The sequence below is a fragment of the Polistes dominula genome, unplaced genomic scaffold (assembly GCF_049000335.1).
Source record: "Polistes dominula isolate Pdom_NZ unplaced genomic scaffold, Pdom_raw_medaka contig_373, whole genome shotgun sequence".
Lineage (NCBI taxonomy): Eukaryota > Metazoa > Arthropoda > Insecta > Hymenoptera > Vespidae > Polistes > Polistes dominula.
Genome location: NW_028300899.1, coordinates 6,397,614 through 6,422,315, shown reverse-complemented (window position 1 = coordinate 6,422,315; position 24,702 = coordinate 6,397,614). Strand labels below are relative to the sequence as shown.

General features: G+C 27.9%; 3 protein-coding genes across 5 annotated transcripts; 1 reads left to right on the top strand and 2 right to left on the bottom strand.

Annotated features, from left to right (window-relative positions):
* Window positions 1-1,355: 1,355 nt before the first annotated feature.
* LOC107067638 (synaptic vesicle glycoprotein 2C) lies at window positions 1,356-10,836 on the bottom strand. 3 transcript variants are annotated; one of them, XM_015323305.2, is made up of 12 exons: window positions 8,455-8,694; window positions 7,875-8,355; window positions 7,653-7,703; window positions 6,322-6,483; window positions 5,524-5,686; window positions 5,272-5,393; window positions 4,948-5,186; window positions 4,072-4,404; window positions 3,802-3,946; window positions 2,737-2,896; window positions 1,733-1,860; window positions 1,356-1,546 (listed from the first exon to the last, which is right to left on the bottom strand). In XM_015323305.2, the coding sequence occupies exons 2-12, from the start codon at window positions 7,948-7,950 to the stop codon at window positions 1,503-1,505; spliced, it is 1,623 nt and encodes a 540-aa protein (XP_015178791.1). In that variant the 5' UTR covers window positions 7,951-8,355; window positions 8,455-8,694; the 3' UTR covers window positions 1,356-1,502. The 3 variants fall into 3 exon arrangements, 2 of the variants coding, with proteins under 2 accessions (XP_015178791.1, XP_015178792.1); XR_016178347.1 differs by lacking the exon at window positions 2,737-2,896 and having other exon boundaries at window positions 8,455-8,703; XM_015323306.2 differs by lacking the exons at window positions 7,875-8,355; window positions 8,455-8,694 and adding an exon at window positions 10,800-10,836.
* Window positions 10,837-19,031: 8,195 nt separating this feature from the next.
* Window positions 19,032-23,448, top strand: lovit (loss of visual transmission). The gene is made up of 9 exons (XM_015323312.2): window positions 19,032-19,668; window positions 19,767-20,029; window positions 20,380-20,631; window positions 20,710-20,960; window positions 21,034-21,138; window positions 21,201-21,512; window positions 21,613-21,743; window positions 21,818-21,992; window positions 22,070-23,448. The coding sequence occupies exons 1-9, from the start codon at window positions 19,469-19,471 to the stop codon at window positions 22,298-22,300; spliced, it is 1,920 nt and encodes a 639-aa protein (XP_015178798.1). The 5' UTR covers window positions 19,032-19,468; the 3' UTR covers window positions 22,301-23,448.
* LOC107067645 (malate dehydrogenase, cytoplasmic) lies at window positions 22,953-24,701 on the bottom strand. The gene is made up of 6 exons (XM_089179283.1): window positions 24,436-24,701; window positions 24,212-24,357; window positions 23,996-24,148; window positions 23,724-23,909; window positions 23,441-23,647; window positions 22,953-23,328 (listed from the first exon to the last, which is right to left on the bottom strand). Exons 1-6 carry the CDS (start codon window positions 24,695-24,697, stop codon window positions 23,224-23,226), a joined length of 1,059 nt encoding a protein of 352 aa, XP_089035409.1. The 5' UTR covers window positions 24,698-24,701; the 3' UTR covers window positions 22,953-23,223.
* Between the last annotated feature and the right edge of the window lies 1 nt (window position 24,702).

Genomic DNA, 24,702 nt, shown 5'->3' with positions numbered 1-24,702 from the left:
GTCAATGGTCTTTATTTCATTATATTTTTTTAATGTGAACGATTATTTATTTTGTTTTATTTTATTTTATTTAGTGTTGGATTTTTTTTTATATATGTATGTATATATAACTTGTATGTGATTGGATAATATAATTTATTCGAAACGTATTGCTGGTATTTGTCAAATCTGGAAGTGTTTATGAAATTACGTTAATTAAATTAGAATATATTATTCACAGGAAATGTTACAAATTATGACGGTTCGGAAACAATAAGAACATTGTTTTAAAAGTTGTTAAATGATGCTAAATAATTTTGTTAGTTTTGTAATATTGTAAAATCTTTTTCTTCTTTCCACGTTTTTTCCTTCAAATTCTATTAACACTAACTTCTAATTTCATGATTTATAAAGTTATTGGGATTTCTGGCAGGGGCGTGGCGTAACAATTCGACCTATCTACTCTAATTTTGAATTTAGCCGCCAGATAGCGTATTCAAGTGCTAGTGATCCCAATACAATTATTTTTCCTTTTTTTTTTTTTGTATTTAACAATTTAAACACACAATGGTAGATAATATAATAAAATTTAATTGAACGTTTGGTGATGGGAATAATTTCTTATTTCATTTTTACAAAAGTAATCGTTTCAAATAATTAAATTACAAAAATGTGTAAGGATAAAGTAAATAATACATAACATTTGATTTTTATTTTGTAATTTGTTTTAACATTTAAACGTCGAAATAAAAATGAATACAAAATTGCGTAAAATTCGTACGATTGTGCAAAATTGTCAAATATATTTTTCAAACATTTAATTCGATTCGGTGTTGTATATTTTTTTTTTTTATAAAATAGCGTGTGATTATTTCCAAGGAAAAAACAATTTGTTTGTTAGAAAAATAAAATCATTTCATCCATTTAATGAATTGCTTATAGCAATAAATAATTTTACCCCAATTTATTTAACGTTTACGAACAAAATGCGATGTTGTATTTTCTTATCGGAAGAAGCTGCTGTTTTTCTTGTTTTTTTTTTTTAAAGACTATAAGGTAAGATGACAAAAAAGTAGTACTACTGTTCTAGATAATATATGTGTCGCGTTATACTTTTGAAAATTTATACGTCTCGAGATGTAAACTAAGAAAAAAATGATTACGTTGATTTTTATATAGACACGAGTTTAATGATACATGTTTACTTACATACCTTAACATGATGTAACATGATGTATTATCCACGTTTTTGACCCTATTAAATCAAGCAAACATTTTTACTATATCTACGATGAGAAATAGAACAAGATGTTTTCCATGGATAAATAATGTTTTAAAAAAGTACAACGAAGAAAGGAAACAAAAAGATAGGAAGATAGAGAGAATAGATAATATGTATTTTAAATTTGTTCTTTGTTTTGTTTTTATTTTTTTATTCTCAATGTGATCTAGTAGAAAAATATAATCCGAATTTGCTAGAGATCTTCACAGAATTTGATTTTTCTTCTTTTTTTATTTAATTCCTATTTGTTATTTTTCGGTGTAAGGATGCTAAGTATACTGCATACTAAAAAAAGAAAAAATAAATAGAAAAAATATGAAAATTCAAATTAAATATTATATTATATAGATTATATACTATTATATATATATAATAAATATATAATATAAATATATAATATATATTATTATATAGATAAATTATAATATATACATATATACATTATATAAATAAAATAATATTCCTACTCACTGAGAAGTTGTATTCCAACCAATACGATAAGAATCGTGCAATGATTATCTATCAATAAACCAGTCATCAAGGTCCCCATCATTGCACCTAATCGACTAAAAAATGAAGCAAGTCCGGCTGCGATTGATCTGAGAAAAAAATAATAAAAGAAGACAACAAAAATTTCACGATTATAATTATTATTATTATTATTATCATCATCAACTCTCGCAATTTTGTATTCTTAATCTATCTCACTTTTTCATTTATTATCTATGGTATTATATCGATCCCTGTTTAATATTTATCGATCGATTAACAAAAACATTCATAAGTTTGTAAAATGGAAAGTACATATACGTGTTTGTTATCGTGAAATTAAAAAAAAAAATTTACTTTATACAATCGAATTTGATTTTATATTTCGACAAGCATGATCGATTAGGTTTATAATAAGATAATATTCTATTAATAATTCTATAAATAAACATACGATTTGAAAATGTTAAAGAGAGATAGAAAATCACTAATTTATGACCCCTAATTGTATTACATATATATATATATCAATCATTGATTTATATCACAAGATTTTTATCAATAGATATAAATATATATATATATATATATATATATATATATATATATATATATATATATATATATATATATATATATATATTATATTATATAATATAATATTTTTATTTATAAAATAATTTATATAAATAATTATATATTTATATTATTTATAATATAATATAATACAATATAATTTATAATATAAAAATGAAAAATCTTGTGATATAAATCAATGATTGATAGACACACTATATACATATCCATATATACATATGAAATTGTAAAAATAAAAAAATACATGCATCAAACATGCTATGTGATATGCACAACTTTGCATTAAAATTACTTCAGGTTTATTCTTGTAAATAATGAAAAAAAACTGAATTTTGTTTAACGATATTTTTGGAATATTTATAAAATAATATTTATCTCAACTGTAATACCTTAAGTGAGTTGGATAAAAGTCGATCAACATACAGGATACAACGCTAACGCAAATCGATGTAAATGATTCGAATATACAGGATATAATTAAATTTTCGATAGATGTTTTAACGAGAAAAATACAGAACGATGAAAGACTTGCTATTACAGTGCTGGTAACTAAAACAGTAAAAAATTAAAAAAAGAACAACATACATATTAACATAATAACCCTGTTACGTTTAGTGTTAAGGGGATTTTCTGATCTAGAAGCATGAATTTTAGGTACTTTTTCAAGTGTAATAACAAAAAGACGAATAATATTTTCACTATCTATAATGTTACAAGATATTCATTAATATTTAGAGAATACATGGAAAAAAAGAAATAGTGAAAAAATTCAAAATTGAAAAAGATATAGGCTGATAAAGTGGGGGGTCCCAAAAAAACGGCGCGCGACAAATGTCAAGATTGCAGCTCTCCTGGTAATCCGAAATAAAAAATTAAAACGGATTATTAATTTAGAATAATGCCGCTATCGTTCGAACTAAAAGAATTGAGAAAAGTTTTTTTTTCGCTAAATTACAGCTGTTTGAAAAAAAGATACATTATTTTTACCACTTTTTTTACTTATCCGAATTTTTTAAAAATAGTAAAAATTAAAAATTTTGTAAGATTTTAGTTTGCACGATAGAGTAATGCATAGAGAAGACTCTCACCAAATTTCAAGCAAATCGGTTTAGTAAAACTTGAGATATTTTAACATTTTTGAAAAAAAAAAAACAGTTTTGAGAAAAACGCGTTCAAAGTTTCGCGTAATAAGGGTAGGATATAGGATGCCGCGACACTAATACAGCTATATCTCCGAAAATAAATTTAATTTTGAAAAATCCTTTTGAGAACATATTTTTAAAAGGTTAAGCTTTGAAAATATGAAAAAAAATCAATTTTTTTCAAATTTCTAGACCAGAATACTCCCTGAATTTTTAATTATTCTTTTATTTTATATTATTTATATTATTTATAAATTTAATTTAATTTGTTTGTATTACGAAAAAAAAAAATAATAATAAAAGTTATCTTACCTAAAAAGAATTTATATCCTAAACGATTTATTAATAATGGTAAAGTAAGACCAACAGGTACACCTGCTAATGCTAAAATAAATGCATATAAGAATACACTGTTTTGTATTGGTATATCGCAATTATTCGGATTCATACTTGAAACCTAAAAAAAAAAAACAACAAAATAAAAAAAGCATTTCAAACGTAAGGTATAATTTTGCAATTATTATAATTAATCCGACGTGCCTACTTGATTTAATATATTTTGTTTCTTTTTTTTAAACTCACCGTTTCATTATTTTTTTCAAATGCAATAACAGTACACACCGTGGCAGATTGATTAGGATAACGTGTCTGAAATTCTGCGTATCTTTGAAAAAGATCGGGCAACCATAAAAGTAACATGTAATACGAACTCATTATTAAATATGTTGCTGAACAAACTATAAACGTTCTATGCAAGTATGGTTTTCTTACTAGCATCAATGTTTGCATAAATGTATTCTTTAATATTGTTCGCAATGTTTTAGATGGTATTTTATCTTCCTTCTCGTTTATCCTTTCTCCTAAACGTAATACTAATTCTGATAACACTTGGTTGTTACTATTTTTTAAATTCGTCTATTTAAATAATATTAATAAAAGTGTGTATTTTTTTATCAATTAAAAATCAACGATTAACCCTTTGCATTCGACCATCACTACCACTTGATTCAATTAATGTCTTTCATATATATATAAATTACGTGTCACGTTGTTTGTCCGCAATGGACTCCTAAACTACTGAACCGATTTTAATAAAATTTTGCATACTGTGTGCAGTTTCATCCAACTTGAGAGATAGAATAGTTTATATCTCAATTTATAATCGCAATATTATTTTATTGCGAATTATTTGTTTATTAACAAAGAATCATGATTGTCTCTGTTAGTTCGATAAGATTCTTACAGATGGCGGTATAAGGTAATTCGTTGACTTAAAGACGTGTGTATCGGACTGATTGTGAGCCACAGTAACGCGTTGCGGGGCATCCCTAGTTGTTTTATAAAATAAAAACAATACTTAATATTTAACAACCTGTTATCTTTTTTTGAGTTACTCGATTGCAAAGGGTTAGTTAAATTTTCTAATTTAAATTTATAAAAAACAAGCATTCAACTGACCAAATATTCTTCCGATGGTTTTCCAGTATTTTCCGAATACATTTTACTCAAAACGTTCAACATACTAACAGTTTGTCCAATCTCAGCTAGATATTTTGGTGTTTCTGGTAAAAATATTAAACATACTCCGATAAAAAATGATGGCAAAGAACAAATCATGATGAACAAGTTCCACGAGTTAAAAGAAAACATGTCAGTTTTAATACCAATGTTAGAAGGTATGGTAATCCATGCTAAACCTACAAAAAAACAAAACAAAAAAATAAGAAAAAATAAAAAAAACAAGATTATACCAATATGTAATAAGATTATGATTGAACCTACACGCTACAATAACCATTCCCATTACCCATGACGTTTCCATCCAGGAAAGAAACGTATTGCGTTTAATAATTGGTTGAAATTCGGCAAGATATGTATAGAGCACCGTTAATTGTCCACATATACTGAAAATTCATGAATTGTTTTGATAGTATAAGTAGGAAAAGTAATCACTATTATATGCCGTAGTAACCGCATCGATGAATTTTCTCGATGATTAGTTTTCTTGTTTTTTTTGTTTTGTATCATACTAACGCCAAACCGCTGGTAAATTTAAATACCACGAAGCCCCAATAAAATGGTACGAGAGATGCTAAAAATTCGGAAGCACTGTGAAGAAATAGAGATCCCAAGAGTGATGTTCTTCGTCCTTTCATATCAGCGAAACAGCCCCAAAAATATGAACCAGATAACATACCTAAAGATATTATTTTTAATAATATTATATATCAATATAATACGCCCAACTGCATACTATTAGGTCGAGTCATAAATAACTTCCGTTTTTTATTAGACAAAGAATGGCGTTTCTGCGACTGATAAGTGCAAGACACCTTTCATGGAGTTTTTTTGCACTCTTTGCAATTGTTGAACGTAGCTATTGGATTTTGCTCCAATATTACCTTTAAAAGGTTCATCAAAGTTAAAAATACGTCCTGCACTCGGTTCATCTTTTAAGATCGTATCTCCAGAACGGAATTTTACAAACCATTTTCTGACTTGCCCTATCAGTTATCAGTCCTACACTGTATACGCTGCATATTTTTTCAGTTTCCACATTAGTGCTATTGCCTTGTTTCAATTCCTAAAGCATTACATTTCGAATATGCACTTTTTACTATCCATTTCAGTGGTTAAGAAAAACGGTTAAATGTAACATTGACTGCATAAAAAAATTGACAGAAGACTAACTGAATCCTCATCTATATAGTGATATCGAAAATCCGTTTGTTTCGGTGACTTATAATAGGTAAATACGAAAAATAGATTCTACATAGCCGCAACGGAAGTTACTTATGACTCGACCTAATAATTTTATATTTTATGTTTTACCTAACATGGTAGATACGGTCAAATGACCTTTGTCTTCTGTTGTCATTTTAAAATCACATGCTGCTGCTGGTAAAATAAATCCATTGCTCAACATACCAAATGCAGCATTCATACATATAAGTGCGGTTACGGCTAATATTTTGAAATTAAATTTTCCAAATCCTTAAATAATAAAATATAATAATATATATATATGTATATTTTTCAGTTGAATTAATTTATCAATTTTTTTTCGAAACTCGTCAGTTCATTTTGAAAATAAATAAAAGTTTTTATTTATCATAGAAAATTATTGTCAATGTTACGATATTTATTTCTTGCAGTATTGTAATGAACTTATTAACTAATTAACCCTTTGACTGCGGCGCGCTCTCAAATAAATCCATTAATATGAACGGGCGCGATTTTCGCATATCAGTCGCTGCGACTGTTATTCCATTGACTACTGACCAAAACAGATAATAATGGCAAATAAAATAAAAATATGAATTTTTTACAATTTTTTAAAAGTAATTTTTTAAGCTATTTTAATTTACTTTATTTATTTTGTGCATTTCTTTCAATAATAATCTGTAATTTAAATATAAAAGAAAAAATACAAGATTTATAATGTAACACAGAGTATAATAACTTTAACAGGATATTTTTTATAATTTCAACCTAATTATAAAAATAATAAAACGATAATGAATGAATAAAGATAATAAAATTAAAATAGGCGAATTTTAAATATAAAAAAGCAATTAACTAAACATTACAATAATTAACAATATTTAATTGCTATGTTACATATCACAATAAATTCCATGTTAAATTAATCGATAATACAGCAATAAAGGTGTTATAGTAAAAAAATACAGAGGGCATGTATTTACGCCTTTCATGTATATTGATGGATTTGTGAGAGCGTATATACTGATGGATTTGTGAGAGCGTATATATACGCCTTTTGAAGTCAAAGGGTTAAGCGAAAGATTTTGATTAGATAGCAATTGTTTGATTAGATTTATGTATATAATATGTATTTCTTTTTTATTTCACGTGAACCAATTATTATTAAAAAAAAAAAAAATTAAATGGTAATTCTAATGAAACAATTTTCCATGATATGGTTATCATTTTATTTTACCTATCTATATTATTTTATACTTATAGAAATTATAATATGTATGATATACTTGATTCATGCATTCACAGTTTATCTGATAAGATATCATTATCATGAGGAAAACCAATCAAGAAAATAATTAAACACAAAACACGTTATTACAAATTATATTAACGAATGATCGTAAAAATATTTTAATAAATATTATATAAATTTCTAATACCTGTTTCGTCAAGTGCATTTTGCACTATCATTTCATCGATTTGTTGGATTTCTGTGAATAAATAAAAATTAATTATATATATATATATATATATATATACACACACACACACACACACACGCGTAATAAATATTATTGTTTTGATGTTGATATAAATATATATATACTTAAAAATTTTTTCTATTTTCTAAACCACCCCCTTTACAACCATTTTTTTCTTACCTATTTGAAACGTAATTTTAGAAGGAGTCTTTAACAAGGTATTTTCAATATCCACTTCCTCATTTTTTAACGACATTATTTTATTATTTTTTTTAATTTTTATTTTCACAGCCGATTGAAACGAGTATTTCTTTTATTTACAATATTAATACAAAAAAATAAAATAAAATAATTCTTGACGTAATTATAGTAACATATATTTTTCGAATATAAGAAACGTCATATTATTTATTTTGATATATAGTAAAATTGGTCAATGTAGTAGATAACAAATTATTTTCTCTTCTTTTTCTTTTTTTTATCTCATATATATTTTCACTGACTACTTGAACTTAAAAACGTTAGTTGAAACATAGCAAAATTATAAGACTGACTTGAATCTATTATAAAGCAGACCCACCGATCGTGACACTGTCGTGCTTTTGCGTAATCTATCATGTTACGTACAGTAATAGCACGTGACAACGTTTATCAGGACGTTCTACAAATAAAATTCAGTTCAACAAAATCACATTGAAGTCAATCATCGAGAAAAGAAAGGCAACTGACACTCTGACTATAATAAACCGATTAAACTTACTGCTACTGATTTTATTCAACGCAAATCTAAGTTCATTTATTTCCCCTCCTTTTCCTCCACTTCCTCCCTTATCCTCTTCTTATATCACATTTTTAAATGTTTTTCAATAATAAACAATGAAAAAAATATATTATTCATTTAAATATTTTTTAATATTTTCACAATAATATATTCGAAAAAAATATCACCCTCGGTTATTATTAAATAAAATATTGTGTTAATAAAACGTTTTAACATAAAATTCATTTAAAACACGTCTAATAAAAAGAAAAAGAAAATTTATTGACGATTAATGTAAAAATTTTTTTATTAATTTTAATATATATTAATATTTATATTATAAAATAAATATTATATTAATATAATAATATTTAGCAAAGTCATTATTATTATTATTATTATTATTATTATTATTATTATTATTATTATTATTATTGTTATAATAATTAAATAATCAATTTATTTATACCGTATACGTATAATTTACATAATAATATTATTTCGCGTTGAATATTGTAATTGTTGATAAAAAAAAAATAAATAAAATATATTTTTAATATTTTTCTTAAAAATATACATTTTAAATTGTTCGTACTTAACACGAGATGCAAATGACGACTACTACTGGCATGCAACGAATAAAAGAGGAGAGAGGGGGTGGTTGTCGTCGTTGTTTTGCAATAGCTGCAGTTTTGCTATTTTTGTACTCAAAAGAAAGAGAGAGAGAGAGAGAGAAAGAGAGTGTCGAGTTTCTATTAAATAGAAACGAAGCAGACTCTTTACTGCATATCGTGTTAAAATAATGCAAGAAGAAGTGCATCGTCCTCTCGCGTCCAACGATGCAACGTTGCATTGAAACGTCAATAAGTTATGATTGATTTTTCATTATGGAAAAAAAAAAAGAAATGAAACAATCTTCCTTCTCCTCTTCCTCCTCCTCTTCATCCTACTCTTCATCCTCCTCTTCGTTCTCGCATTGAAATTAACTCAAGTTCCGATAACTGTCGTTCAAACGTTCAACATTGATATTTGCGTTTATGCGAATGCACGTCACTTTTCTACTAAGATCGAATCGATCGATGAATAAAATTGCGTATGTTTGTTTGTTTCTCTCTTCGTAAATACAATAGTAGTTATTTTATCGTTGTGTTAGTATAAAACCAATTGATTTGATTTAATCTTTGACGTGAAAAGATTGATTTAAGAATTAAGGATATAAATAAAGGATAATTGAATATTGTTATATCTTGTTTAACGTTACGACGATATAAAATCAAGATGCATGCATGCATGTATGAATGCATGAATTATTTAAAAACTGTATTTTACGTAATTAATCTTATTGACGTTAGCAAAAATTTATAATACTAAATTATATTGAAATTTAGTAGACAAGTTTGAAGAATAAACGTGAAACGATACGAATAAATAATTCGAAATTTTGTGCTGTTATTAAAATAATTAATTTAATAATATAATAGTATTTGCTATAATAAAAATTTTCAATAGAAATAAGTCACATTATATAGGATCTTAATATAAAATAAAAATTGATTTAATATTTTCTGAAAATCATTAAAAAAAATATAGAAAATGTATATAACCTGATGATTAAATAAATAAAAATTTAACTTGGTACGATAATCACAGACTCAATATAAAATAAAAATTAATTTGATATAATCTGAAAATCATTAAAAAATTATATAGAAAATTTATAAAACCTGATGACATAAAGAAAATTTAACTTGGTAAGATGATTACAAAGAAAATGTTGAAATATTGAAAATAAAAAAATAATAATTATAATAAAAACAAAAATAAAAAAAATATGTACCAAGATAGCAAAGAAATTGTCAAAAATCTATTACAAGTATCTTAACTCTTTGGAGCACGGTGGGATTAAAAGTGTCCCACCTTTTTGATACACCGTAATATACGGTGGGACATTTTTAGTCTCATCTTGAAATATTATTGCAATAGCTACACACGCTCATAAGTTTATATTTCATCTTATTTATGCAAAGCAATTGGTTATTAAATCTTCGTTATTAATTCTTTTTTTTATGTTTTTACATTATGTAATACCTTTATTAGTAAAAAATATACCAATTTTGTTTCATTTAAAATGTAATTAAATTTCTATGCAACATAGAGCTATTTTATTATCTAAAATTCTGTGCCGCAAAGAGTTAAACAATAAAAAACGAAATAAAATATTTAAATGATCTGCTTGAACCGAAACACCTTAAATAAATCTAACAATACTCTATACAAAATTTGACATTTAATTATCTCCCTTAAAAATAATTAATGACAAAAATTGTTTCAAAAAAGAAACTTACTTTCTTCCGATGTCGGAGTCATCATTATAAAAATCACAAATATTATACAGATATACAACCAAAATATACGTTTAGATTTTGAAAGTTTATTCAAAAAATCACACTCATACGAATATATACATAATATTCAATTAAAAAATGTATAAATCAACAACAAAAAATCAATGGAAAAGTAATTTAAAAGTAACGAAAGAAGATGAACAAAACGAACTGCAATTTTATTTGAAGAAAAAGGTATCCCTCTGACGAACCGTAGTAACACATCACTTTTTCAAAGAATACTAACTGAAGATGATGATAATGATGATCATACTGATAATACTATGCTCATCCAGTCTTTTACTAAAATCCTGACGAGGAAAAATAAAAACGAGTTGAAAGATAAAAAAAGAGATAAAAAAAATACGAAAGAGTGAAATAAAGTGTGGGAGAGAGAGAAAGAGATAGAAATAGGAAGACGAGAGAAGATTTCAAGGAAAACAAGGAAAGTAATTTACGTTCTCCTTCTCATCAAGGAACATCATCCTCCACCTCCACCTCGTATCGATCGATCGAAGAATCGTCGTCGTGTCGTGTCGTGTCGTGTCGTGTCGTGTCGCTTAAATCCCACAGTAAAGGAGGTAGAGGTAGATGTAGGTTGTTTACTTTCTCTCGCACCTTAGAAAACGATAAACCAGATAAAGATAGAAAACTATTGAATTCCTTCCTTCCTTTCCTTTCCTTTCGTAAAATATAGTTAAGAAGGAAGGATTCTCCATCTTCATTGTTTTGAAACGAACGAACGGAAAATGATTATAGGTGAACGTTAAATACTTTTTAAAGAACTTATTACAAAGGTAGGAACTTTTTCCATTTCCTTTTGTTAATCGAAAGTATTGATAATCGATTGATAATTATTATAAAGATAAAATAATTATAAATTATAAATATTAAAAGATTATTCAAGAAAAATTGAATCACCCTGTAAGGGGTGCATTTGGAGTAATTTGGTACTTACTGCAATGAACTTTTTAGTTCCTAATGCCAATTAATAATAATAATAATAATAATATGTACAGAAATAGTGTTCAAAATTTCAAAAGGATCGGTGCAGTAGTTGAGAAGCACCGCAATTCTACTTTTTTCATGAGACACATCTGAATAATTGCCGCTATTGCCGCATTTTTAAATATTTCTTCGTGAAAATTGTATACAATATTCTTCGAATGTCATACTTTAATGTAGTACTATTGGTTGTAATAAAGAGATTTTAACTGTGTCGTCACAAAATATTCACAAAAACATGCCTTTTTTTGTACGAATTGACCTTACCCCCCCCTTTCCCCTTAAAGCATAATAGTAATATTTGTAATAAAATAATATTTCGAAAACATTGAATCATTCAAAATGAAATTCTGTAAACTACTGAGAATTTAGTCGTTTGTAAAAATTGGTAAAAGACTTTCGAAGATTTATGAAAAAAAAAAACACGAGAAAAACAATTTAACAAAACAATAATGCTTTGAATAAAATTGTTCGAGCTTTGTGTCTTGATAAGGAAAAAATACTGTCTTCAAGATTGAAATCAACCCAGGAAACTTTTTTTTTACGATAAACAAGCAAATCGGATTTAAAAGGTAACGCGGTATTTCTTTTTTCTTCTTTTTTCCTTTTTTTTTTTATTGAAACTTTATCCTATTTATCTATTCGTATTTATCCATTCAATTTGATCATATAATAAATGATAGTATGATTCCTAATTTTGAATTCAAATAATTAATAACAGATAATTCAAATCTATCATTATTATTATTATTATTATTATTATTATCATTATTATAATTATATCGAAAAGGGTACCTACGTATTAACGCAATCGCAGCAAAATTCCGCTAATGCACCAATCAACAACTTAAATTGTTGCGACAAATCATAGAATACAAAACTTTATTTAAAATCCAAGCACTTTCAAAATTCAATAGATTTTATTTATAAAAAGTAGTCACAATCTGATTTCGGTGGAAAATGGGCCGATATAAAATTTAACATAGATTCAAAACAGTCTCTATTTTCTTTCACCTGATGCTGTCGCCATAACCCTGACAAAATCCTGACAAAATCTTGACGAAACCCTGACGAAACCCTGACGCAACCCTGACGAAACCCTGAAGAAACCCTGACGCAACCCTGACGGTTGCTGTGTGCAAACAAGTAGGTTGTTGTATGCGAACAACAAGATTGCTCTTTATTGGCGCATTAGCGGAATTTTTTGCTGCGGTGGCGTTAATACGTAAGTACCTCGAATAGTACGAAAAAACAATAACATATTTTTATATGTTAAAATATATGAAAATAAAATACAAGTATATTATAGTCGAGTAAGTAAAAATTTTCAATCCCATAATAATGAGGTAAAGTATCTTTTGTTGAAATTCTCTTGCACGAACACCGAGTAATAAAATACCTTATATAAAACTTAAAGGGCTTACATGACGATTTTTTATCTTCTTTTGTTCTCTCTCTCTCTCTTTTTTTTTTTAATCTACGATTTCTTTTTATCCCACCCTACCTTATATTTTTCCAATATTACATAAGTTTTTTTTTAGATCTGCTAAAGTTTCTTTATCATTTGAGAGATGGGGGGGGGGGGGGGGGGGGGGTAAGGTAAGAGCACCGCAATTCTACTTTTTCCGAGACACGTCCGAATAATTGCCGCCATTACCGCATTTTTAAATATTTCTTCGTGAAAATTTTATACAATATTCTTCGAATGTCATACTTTAATGTAGTACTATTGGTTGTAATAAAGAGATTTTAACTGTGTCGTCACAAAATATTCACAAAAACATGCCTTTTTTTGTACGAATTGACCTTACCCCCCCCCCTTTCCCCTTAAAGCATAATAGTAATATTTGTAATAAAATAATATTTCGAAAACATTGAATCATTCAAAATGAAATTCTGTAAACTACTGAGAATTTAGTCGTTTGTAAAAATTGGTAAAAGACTTTCGAAGATTTATGAAAAAAAAAAACACGAGAAAAACAATTTAACAAAACAATAATGCTTTGAATAAAATTGTTCGAGCTTTGTGTCTTGATAAGGAAAAAATACTGTCTTCAAGATTGAAATCAACCCAGGAAACTTTTTTTTTACGATAAACAAGCAAATCGGATTTAAAAGGTAACGCGGTATTTCTTTTTTCTTCTTTTTTCCTTTTTTTTTTTATTGAAACTTTATCCTATTTATCTATTCGTATTTATCCATTCAATTTGATCATATAATAAATGATAGTATGATTCCTAATTTTGAATTCAAATAATTAATAACAGATAATTCAAATCTATCATTATTATTATTATTATTATTATTATCATTATTATAATTATATCGAAAAGGGTACCTACGTATTAACGCAATCGCAGCAAAATTCCGCTAATGCACCAATCAACAACTTAAATTGTTGCGACAAATCATAGAATACAAAACTTTATTTAAAATCCAAGCACTTTCAAAATTCAATAGATTTTATTTATAAAAAGTAGTCACAATCTGATTTCGGTGGAAAATGGGCCGATATAAAATTTAACATAGATTCAAAACAGTCTCTATTTTCTTTCACCTGATGCTGTCGCCATAACCCTGACAAAATCCTGACAAAATCTTGACGAAACCCTGACGAAACCCTGACGCAACCCTGACGAAACCCTGAAGAAACCCTGACGCAACCCTGACGGTTGCTGTGTGCAAACAAGTAGGTTGTTGTATGCGAACAACAAGATTGCTCTTTATTGGCGCATTAGCGGAATTTTTTGCTGCGGTGGCGTTAATACGTAAGTACCTCGAATAGTACGAAAAAACAATAACATATTTTTATATGTTAAAATATATGAAAATAAAATACAAGTATATTATAGTCGAGTAAGTAAAAATTTTCAATCCCATAATAATGAGGTAAAGTATCTTTTGTTGAAATTCTCTTGCACGAACACCGAGTAATAAAATACCTTATATAAAACTTAAAGGGCTTACATGACGATTTTTTATCTTCTTTTGTTCTCTCTCTCTCTCTTTTTTTTTTTTAATCTACGATTTCTTTTTATCCCACCCTACCTTATATTTTTCCAATATTACATAAGTTTTTTTTTAGATCTGCTAAAGTTTCTTTATCATTTGAGAGATGGGGGGGTGGGGGGGGGTAAGGTAAGAGCACCGCAATTCTACTTTTTCCGAGACACGTCCGAATAATTGCCGCCATTACCGCATTTTTAAATATTTCTTCGTGAAAATTTTATACAATATTCTTCGAATGTCATACTTTAATGTAGTACTATTGGTTGTAATAAAGAGATTTTAACTGTGTCGTCACAAAATATTCACAAAAACATGCCTTTTTTTTGTACGAATTAACCTTACCCCCCCCCTTAATGGAAATACGCAAATTCATAAATACTCATAGATAACTATAAATTTGCATGAACGTTTACTATTTCTTTATTTTTTTTCTGGTGTTCTACAAAATTAAACGAATAAATTATCTTTTTTTTAAAAATGAGTAAACATTTAGTTTTCATTATTCGTATTATGACGTAAAAAATAGAAAAAAACTTAAATAATCTTACTTACTTTTATCATTCACTTTTCTCAGAATAAAAATGTCAATTGAAACAAATATTATTATTATTATTTTGTAATTCTTTTTTACGAAAATACAATATGTTACTTTAACGAATAATATTTATCTATTGACGTTTAAACATAAACTCACGTTAAAGCCTTCTCCCGACTATGTTATTAAATGTTTTAAATGTTTTAGTTATCTTTAGTTATTTCTACCCAAATTAGATATTATTTTGTTTTAAATTGTGTTAAGAAAAGGTGAGAAAAAAAAAGTAAAAAAAAAAGAGAATATACAGAGTGGGGCAATATCTCTGTCCAGTTAGAATATTGTCGTTGTTTATAACAATATGAAAAATTTTATATATGCAACTTACACGGCATAATGAGGAACATTTTTTTGCTTTAACGTTTTTTGCGTGGATGGAGGCATAGAGGAGATTTCAAGATCACCTGTATTTTTTTAAATGAATATTATATTTTTTTTTTACTGGGATGTGATGGCAAATGTTGAGACGAATTCAACGAGTTATTATTGAAGGTCATGCGAGATTAAATGTGGTAGAAAATAAAGTTTCTTACATTAAAGAAGATGTTCGAAGTGATGACCGTTAACGCCAATGCAAAGTTGTAATTTTCGTATTGCTGCATCGCGTACATGTCTTATCATTTCTAAACTTATGCTATTACATGTTGCAACTACTTTTTCTTTCATGTTTTCTGGTGTAGTGGGTGCTTCTTGGTAAACCGCATTGTTCAATGCTCCCCATAGAAAAAAATTTAGTGGGGTTAAATCGGAAGAGCGAGTTGGTTAAGAAACTATTTCTTCACGTCCTATCCATTTATTTGGGTAAAGTTCATTCATTACACCTCTTACACTTCGCGCATAATGTGCTAGACATCCGTCGTACTGTAACCAACCACATCATTTGGCGAACGTTTTGAAATACATTTTCTAATAAAGTCCCCAATTGATAGTTGCAACATGTAATAGCATAAGAGATGTTACTTTATCTCTACCCTTCATAATTGTAAGTTTACATTTTTACGTTTGTTTAATAAGAACTTGCGTTTGTGTAATAGGAATTTGCGTTTGTTTAATAAGAACTTGCGTTTTATGTTATTTAAAGTTCAAATCGAATCTACGTCACAGCTTTTATATGTTTTGCATTAATTTAGGATTGTAAATCGGGTAAGTAGGTCGAATTAAAACGATGTACATGATTTTTCATCTAACTTAAATAATAAGTTGGATAAAAAATTTGATGACACGTTTTTCCGATTGAATTTTAGAAATTTCTTTCTAACAAATGTCTAATGAAATGTACTAGTTAGAAAGATAATTATAGAAATAGAGTCTTAGCCCGTGGGTCTCCGAACACAGCAACCTTCTCACGGTGAGACCTGGGTCGATATTGCTTGTGATCTATTCCAAATCTAATTGTAAATTATGTAACGCAAGTACTATCGGACGAATGGCTTGTGCTAGATTCAATTTAAATTCATTTATATGTTTAAATTATTATTAACTTTTTCTTGGTCCTTCTGACACATGAATTTTATTGAAAATAATCAAATGAATCTTAGATTTATCAAATAATTTGTTAAACTAGGAAATGTATTAGGTAGTTCAGAAAGTCGTTTCGTTTTTTGCTGACGCAATTATGGCATTAATTGATGCAAATCGACAAATAATAACACATGAAATCGATGAGAGGTTAAATTTATCAAATGCAACTATTTATGACCATTTGAAAAGTTTAGGTTTAACCTCGAAGCAAAAATTATCTTCATTTTTACAAAAGAAAAACGAAACGACTTTCCGAACCACCTAATAGTTTAGTTCCTAGTTAAACTAGGAAATTATTATCTCCAAGTTCATTGACCATACATAAGCTAGAAAAAAGAACGCGAAATGTAAATTAATTTTGTAATAATTAAGAATTAGAATCATAACAAAGTACGAATTAATTTGCAAAATTACTATGAAAGATCTTATCTTGTTCGCACGTAAGAAATGTCCAAATGCAGTTTTCATGGAATGAAGAAAAAAAGAGGCTTATTGCCGAAGAGTAGCCAAAAATCTGTTAAAATTCTCAAAATGTTTTTTAATAATGTTAAAAAATGATAAAAAAGTTTGAGCAAAATCTCGAAAGGAGTCGGGTTCAAAAGTGATCTATTTGACGTAAAATGTCCTATATATAAAATAAGATGCTATCTTTAAAATATATCCAACTAGCTTCGTAATATGGAGCTTTTTGCCAAGGCCAACTACGCAACAAGACCTACTTTATAAGACTTCTTTCGACTGACAGCTATAGTTGAATCGATTCAATGTATCATCGAGCAACTTTTTCTCTCTCCCTCTCTCCTTTTTATGAATTTTTCTATATTGCTTAAAAAAATTAATGTAATATAATTTATTTACTTCATGAAGATATATATATAATATATTAGATATATATTTAATATATTCTATATCGAATTTCCAAGCTGATAATAATTTCCTAGTTTAACTAGGAACTAAACTACATTTCCTAATTTAACAAATTATTTGATAAATCTAAGATTCACTTGATTATTTTCAATAAAATCTATATATATAACATATATATATATATATTCATATTAATAATTATTTTATCATCGAGCAAACGATTAAACGATTACTTATTTCTATACATACATACAAACATAAGTTATATGAACATTTGTACATAGAAATGAACATACCTAGTATATAAAAATGCAAATACATAATTTCCGGTAAAAGAGGAAATTATATTTACGTTCGATAATAAAACCTTTTAACGAAGATCGTTAATAATACTAGTTTATTCATACACGTAGATAGATTATTTCTAAAAACTCATACACATTATAAATACAAACATACATACATAAGCATACATATACATCTTAATATATATAAATTACGTGTCACGTTGTTTGTCCGCAATGGACTCCTAAACTACTGAACCGATTTTAATAAAAGTTTGCACACTGTGTGCAGTTTCATCCAACTTGAGAGATAGAATAGTTTATATCTCAATTTATAATCGCAATATTATTTAATTGCGAATTATTTATTTATTAACAAAGAGTCATGATTATCTCTGTTAGTTCGATAAGATTCTAACCAATGGCGGTATAAGGTAATTCGTTGACTTAAAGACGCGTGTATCGGACTGATTGTGAGCCACAGCAACGCGTGGCAGGACACCCCTAGTATTATTATAGATTCATATATTATACTTCAAATTTTTCTCTAATAAAACAACAACAAAATATTTGAAATCATTGATAAAAATGATACATATTGTTAAAGTTATCGGTTAATTTTTCAAAAAAAAAAAATAATACTAAAACACAAAACACAAACAAAAACAATTTAACAATATACCCATCTACGATATAAATCTTGTTTCTATCAATTAACAAAAGTTAAACTTGTGTTTCAAAGTCCGAACAAGGTGAGTTTGTGTATCGTAAAGATTGAAGGTGGTGGGAATGTTGGATACTCCGGTGTAGGAAGAGAAAGCGGATAAGGGGGTGAGGGTGAGGGTGTGGGCGAGGATAAGGGTAGAAGAGAGACAGAAAATAAGAGGAGAGGTTTCGCTGGAGCTTTCACGGTTGCGAGTTTACGGTGGTAGTGTCAGTCGTGCGGTGCTTCTCGACGGTGTTATACAAGTTTCCTATGTTAAAGAAAGAACTAAAATAATAATAATAATAATAATAATAATAATAATAATAATAATAATAATATAAAGTTTTTGTGAAGTATTCGAGGATACAAATTTTAACGACATGAATGATCAAACCCATTGATAGTTGAATAAATATAAATAAAATAAAATAAAATAAAATAAAATCAGCGTCTAATATTTGAACGGAATAATTTGGTTGTTGTATTTTGTTTGTTTTTTATATATAATAATATTATTTATTATACTTGTTGGGATAAAATGAAAGTACGAACTCGCGATTGAAAATTATTATTTTTATTATTATTATTATTAAAAGAAAAAGAAGAGTAGGGGGGTGGTGGTAGTAGTTTTGTAACAGTGAACACCATGGTGGATAAATTGCACGAATACGAAGGTTTTGCTGGTAGAATTCACAATGTTCGTGATAAAGTCAAAGAGAGATGGGACGTATTTAAAGAATGGAAAAACGGTGTACCGTTGGATCAAGGATTACCAGGTGTTTTGAATCATCTTCGTGGTCCTCCTAAATTAGAAAGAACGTTAGACGATTATGCTCATATTTACAGGTACTTTTAATTGTAACCAGTAGTATTATATCGCGTTATATCCTTTTAATTGAAAAAAAACAATACAAAATAAAATTTAAAAAAATATATACCCATAGAAAAAAAACACGACGAGAATTGATAAGGGTATCGGCGGCCGTCATGGGAATCGAATTTTCTTATGCAGCTGAGACTGCATTCGTTTCACCAACGTTATTGAAAATCGGTGTGGATCATCAACACATGACCTTGGTTTGGGCTTTAAGCCCACTAGTCGGTTTCTTCGTAACACCAATCTTAGGTAGCGTGAGCGATCGTTGCAGATTAAAATACGGCAGAAGACGACCATTCATACTTTTGTTAGCAATCGGAGTTTTAATAGGTGAATTTATCAAGTAATTATATAAAATGAAATCTAATTAAATTCCAAAAAAGAAAATAAACAATCGATTTAACTTCCGAGAGATTTAACAATAGATTTACAGACTGATTGTGAGAACTAATTTGGTTTTATCAAAATTTGATTACTATACAAAATTTAAATATTATTTTTTAAAAACATATGTTAACTTTTTAATTACGTAATGAAATTAAACTTTTTCATTCAAACGATCTTTGTAAATTATTAAAAAAATAATGAACAAAATCATCCGTAAATCTAACGTTAAATATTAATTTTTTTTTGCATCAATTTAAAAAAATATGATGTTTTTATTTCGATTCACCTGTTAGGTTTAATTTTGGTACCTAACGGCGAGGATATGGGTTATGCTTTCGGTGATATTCCATCATGGAGCAATCAAACAATCCCATTAAGTCATAGAACTACGGCAAAATTATCTAAAGATGATTCATCTACGATTAAACCATCCTCACATTCATGGGGTATATTTTTTACGATTTTGGGAACGGTTCTTCTTGATTTTGACGCTGATGCTTGTCAAAGCCCAGCCAGAGCTTATCTTCTTGACGTTACTATACCTGGTAAAATAATAACATATTTGTGGAGATAGTTTAATAATTATTTGTTATAAATTGAATGATTATTTGCGTGAAAAATAGAGGACCATGCCAAAGGATTAAGTACGTTCACCATAATGGCAGGACTCGGTGGTTTTATGGGATACGGATTAGGTGGTATCAATTGGGATGCTACTGCAATTGGTGTTATGTTAGGTGGACACGTTCACGCTACTTTCACATTGATAACTATTATTTTTATAATATGCGTTGCTTGTACTATCACGAGTTTCAAAGAGATTCCATTGGAGGTACTTGAAAGGGATCAATATCAACAAATTCAAGAAGAAAAGGTCATTTGTTTAATATTGTCTTTTGATCCTTGCGTGATCTTTATCTAATTATATTAATCAACATTTTTTTTAGACCGTAGAATCAATGGGAAACGAATATGATAAAATAACTAACGAAGAATGTACTTCATACGGAGCTGTTGATAACGAACAAGATATTAACGTGAACAAAAATGATGTGAGTGATGTATTAATTGATTGAAAAATAATGTTATCGTTTTATTATAATATATTTTGTAGGAATTCGTTTTAAAACCACTACCGGTACAAGAATCAATCAAAAGACCTGGTGAAGCACCGATGATACCTGATATACTCACCACCACCACCACCACTACTACTCAAGACCCTAATCAAACGACATATGAAATAACTGATGTTCAATCTGATCCTAAAGTATCATTAAGAGAATATCTTCTTTCTATCGTTTATATGCCTCATAGTCTTCGAATGGTTTGTTTGACCAATCTTTTCTGTTGGATGGCACACGTATGCTATTCTTTATATTTCACCGATTTCGTTGGCGAAGCTGTTTACGGTGGTAATCCTCAGGTTAAGAATTGTCATTGTCATTCAATTTGATTATTCGCATGAATCGGAAAGAAAGAAAAATATTTGTTTATACTTAAGTGAATGATTGGTTTATTTGTAGGCTCCTGATGGTACGAAAGAACGAGAATTATACGAAAGTGGTGTTCGTTTTGGATGTTGGGGAATGTCAATGTATTCTTTATCTTGTTCGTGTTATTCGTTGATCATTGAAAAATTAATAAAACGTTATAAGTTAGTCAAAGAAAATTTTCAATTTCACTAAATTTGTAAACGGGAACAATTAACAATACCAATCCGTTTTTCAGAGCACGTAAAGTATATATTTGTGGCCTATTGTTTTACAGTACGGGAATGATGTTAATGGCAATAGTAAAACATCCTGCTGGTGTTATAATATTTTCTTGGACAGCTGGTGTGATGTATTCAACATTGTTTACCATGCCTTATTTATTAGTTGCACATTATCATGCTTCCTCGACGGTGAGAGTTAAAACACAAATATATTTTCTTGTGTCTTTTATCAAAATAATAAAATATAAAATATATTGAATTCTTAGTTCGAAGTTACGTTCGAAGGAGAAGCTATACAAAGTGGTACCGTTCGTGGTCTTGGTACTGACATAGCAATTGTATCTTCCATGGTCTTCTTAGCACAGTTTTTTCTTTCTTGTTGTCTTGGAACTATAGTTAGTGTGTCTGGTACAACAACAGCGGTTGTATGCGTTGCAAGCACTTTAGCAGCCTGTGGTGCTATTTCAGCTACTCAAATAATGTACCTGGATCTTTAAAAATAATAATCAAATACAATAACAATAGAATCAAATTTAAAAAAAAAACAAACAAACTATCAAATTTAAAGGACCAACTTAATAAAAGAAAATTTAATTGAAAGTAAGTAACATTGTTATACAGTGATATATTATACTTCATATGATCAAAAATATTTCGTTAACATATTAACAATAATGTAGCTTAATTTATATAATATTTATCGCGTATTGTACATTATTATTGCACAAACCGATTTTAAAAAAGATCTTTAAACTCGAGAAGTATTTTCAAATTTCAATTGAATTGTTAAATTGTAAAATATACGTACTATATATGCTATAAGATAGTTAATTAAATGCTTTTATGAGAGAGAGAAAGGGAAAGAGAGAAAAACGAACTTTTAGTTAACCAGTTAAGTGTGGCGATCTGTGCTCAGAGTAGTGCGCTCCGGTGTGTATCGCGATAATCAAGCAATGACGGATATAGTCGTCAAACACAGAGTAAGTGGCGCTGTTAAAATATTGGGTCAAAAAGATGACTTTATTTTAGAAAATGAACAATTTTGTTAGTTATGTACACACAGTTTCTTAATATGCATATATATTTATACATAATAAACGAAAAAATTAGAGAAAAAATCGAATATTTATAGAAGTTAAAAATTTATTCTTGACTTTTTTTTCACCTCTAAACATTTTAAACATATTAAAATTTACGAATATAATTTAGTTTTACGCCAAAATTACAATTTAAACATCAAATTGTAAGAAACTTTTACGCATGACGGATATAGACGTCATAACACAAAATTTTGCCACATCTCCATGACGGATATATAGTCGTCAAACACCCTTAACTGGTTAATTGCAATATTTATTTTTAAAAGATCTTATAATATAAATAATTCAAAATATCTGTTTAATCGTAAATCGATTTTCGTTTACTTCGTCTTGCAAATTTGTAATGCATCACGAATCTTTGACGTCAGGATTTCACTTAATTTTTCTATTTGTCGTTGAACGTACGAATTGTCGTCTAATAAACCCTTGTATACATAAATAAATATTATAAATAAGATAATGTAAAAAATTTATTTGAAAAAGAAAAAACAAGAGAGAAAAGAAAAAAAATGTAAATCAATAAAAATGTCTGAATACTTGAACAATCTCGTATTCTTTGTTATTGCAAAATACTGGAAAGGAAAAAAATATTCCTTCGTTAACACCGTAAGAATTATCAGAGTATACACCCATACAAGTCCAATTATTTTTGTTCGTTCCATTCCACAATATTTTGCAGTGTTCTGCTAATGCATAAGCAAGAGATCTGCTATAAAAACATCTGTTTGACATATTTTGCATTATCTAATTTACAAAGAAATGTTTCACACGTTAAACAAATATTTTTTTATACATCTACTATTTATCGTAAATTATATTAATTGATATGCAACTTTGAACATACCCGTGGTAAATCAATTTTTAACCATACGAGTAAACAATCATTAATAATCACATCTTCATTAAAATATATGTATCTGCAATCGGGAAACGTAAGTTTATTATTGGTACCCCATATGATAATATTTTTTATTTGATCAACACGACAACCACTTTGCGCTGCTATCTACAAATAAAACTTTTATTGTGTGATAATAAAAAAAAAGAATGAATCATATAATTATTTATTACAGTTATAAGAATAAAACTAACATGAGCAGCACAGATATTTATGTTAAATTTGGACAAAGAGGTGACATTTTTTCTAGAAATAGATTTAGCGTAATGCGAAATAATAGTTGCAGCTACGTTTCCTAGAACAATTACTTTGACGTCTTTTTTAGCATACTTTTCTATGATTTCACCCTAAAAATAAATGTCATATTTATAAATATTATACGCGATATCAAATCAAAATTAATCGTTTACGTAAAATTTTGCAGCTAGAGCACACTCTTCAAAAAATGTATCCTCGTTTTCTTCGTCCATGAATTCATATCCTCTTGCTAATCCGATACAAAATACGATATCAGCGTTTTTAAAAGCAATAGATGGTTCGTGCGTACAAATAATTCCTATAGTAAAAATGCTTAGAAAGATATATATATATATATAAAATTACAGTAAAAAAAATTGTTTAAAATACAAATTACCATCTAACTGATCCGAACTGAAATCCGTAAGTTCTATTATAATGCTTTCTAAAAATAATGCTTTCTCCAAGGTTTCATAAGCAATTAAATAAATCAATTGATTGTCACCAAATATTTTGTCACAAAGTATACGATACATGAGTGCGAGTGCAATTTCTGTGCTTGCTTCGGTAACAACAACTCGTAAAACATTACGATCGTTACATGAAGAATGATCGAAGACAATATTTCCATCGTCCACGTCGTTGGTTACAAAATCCATGACAC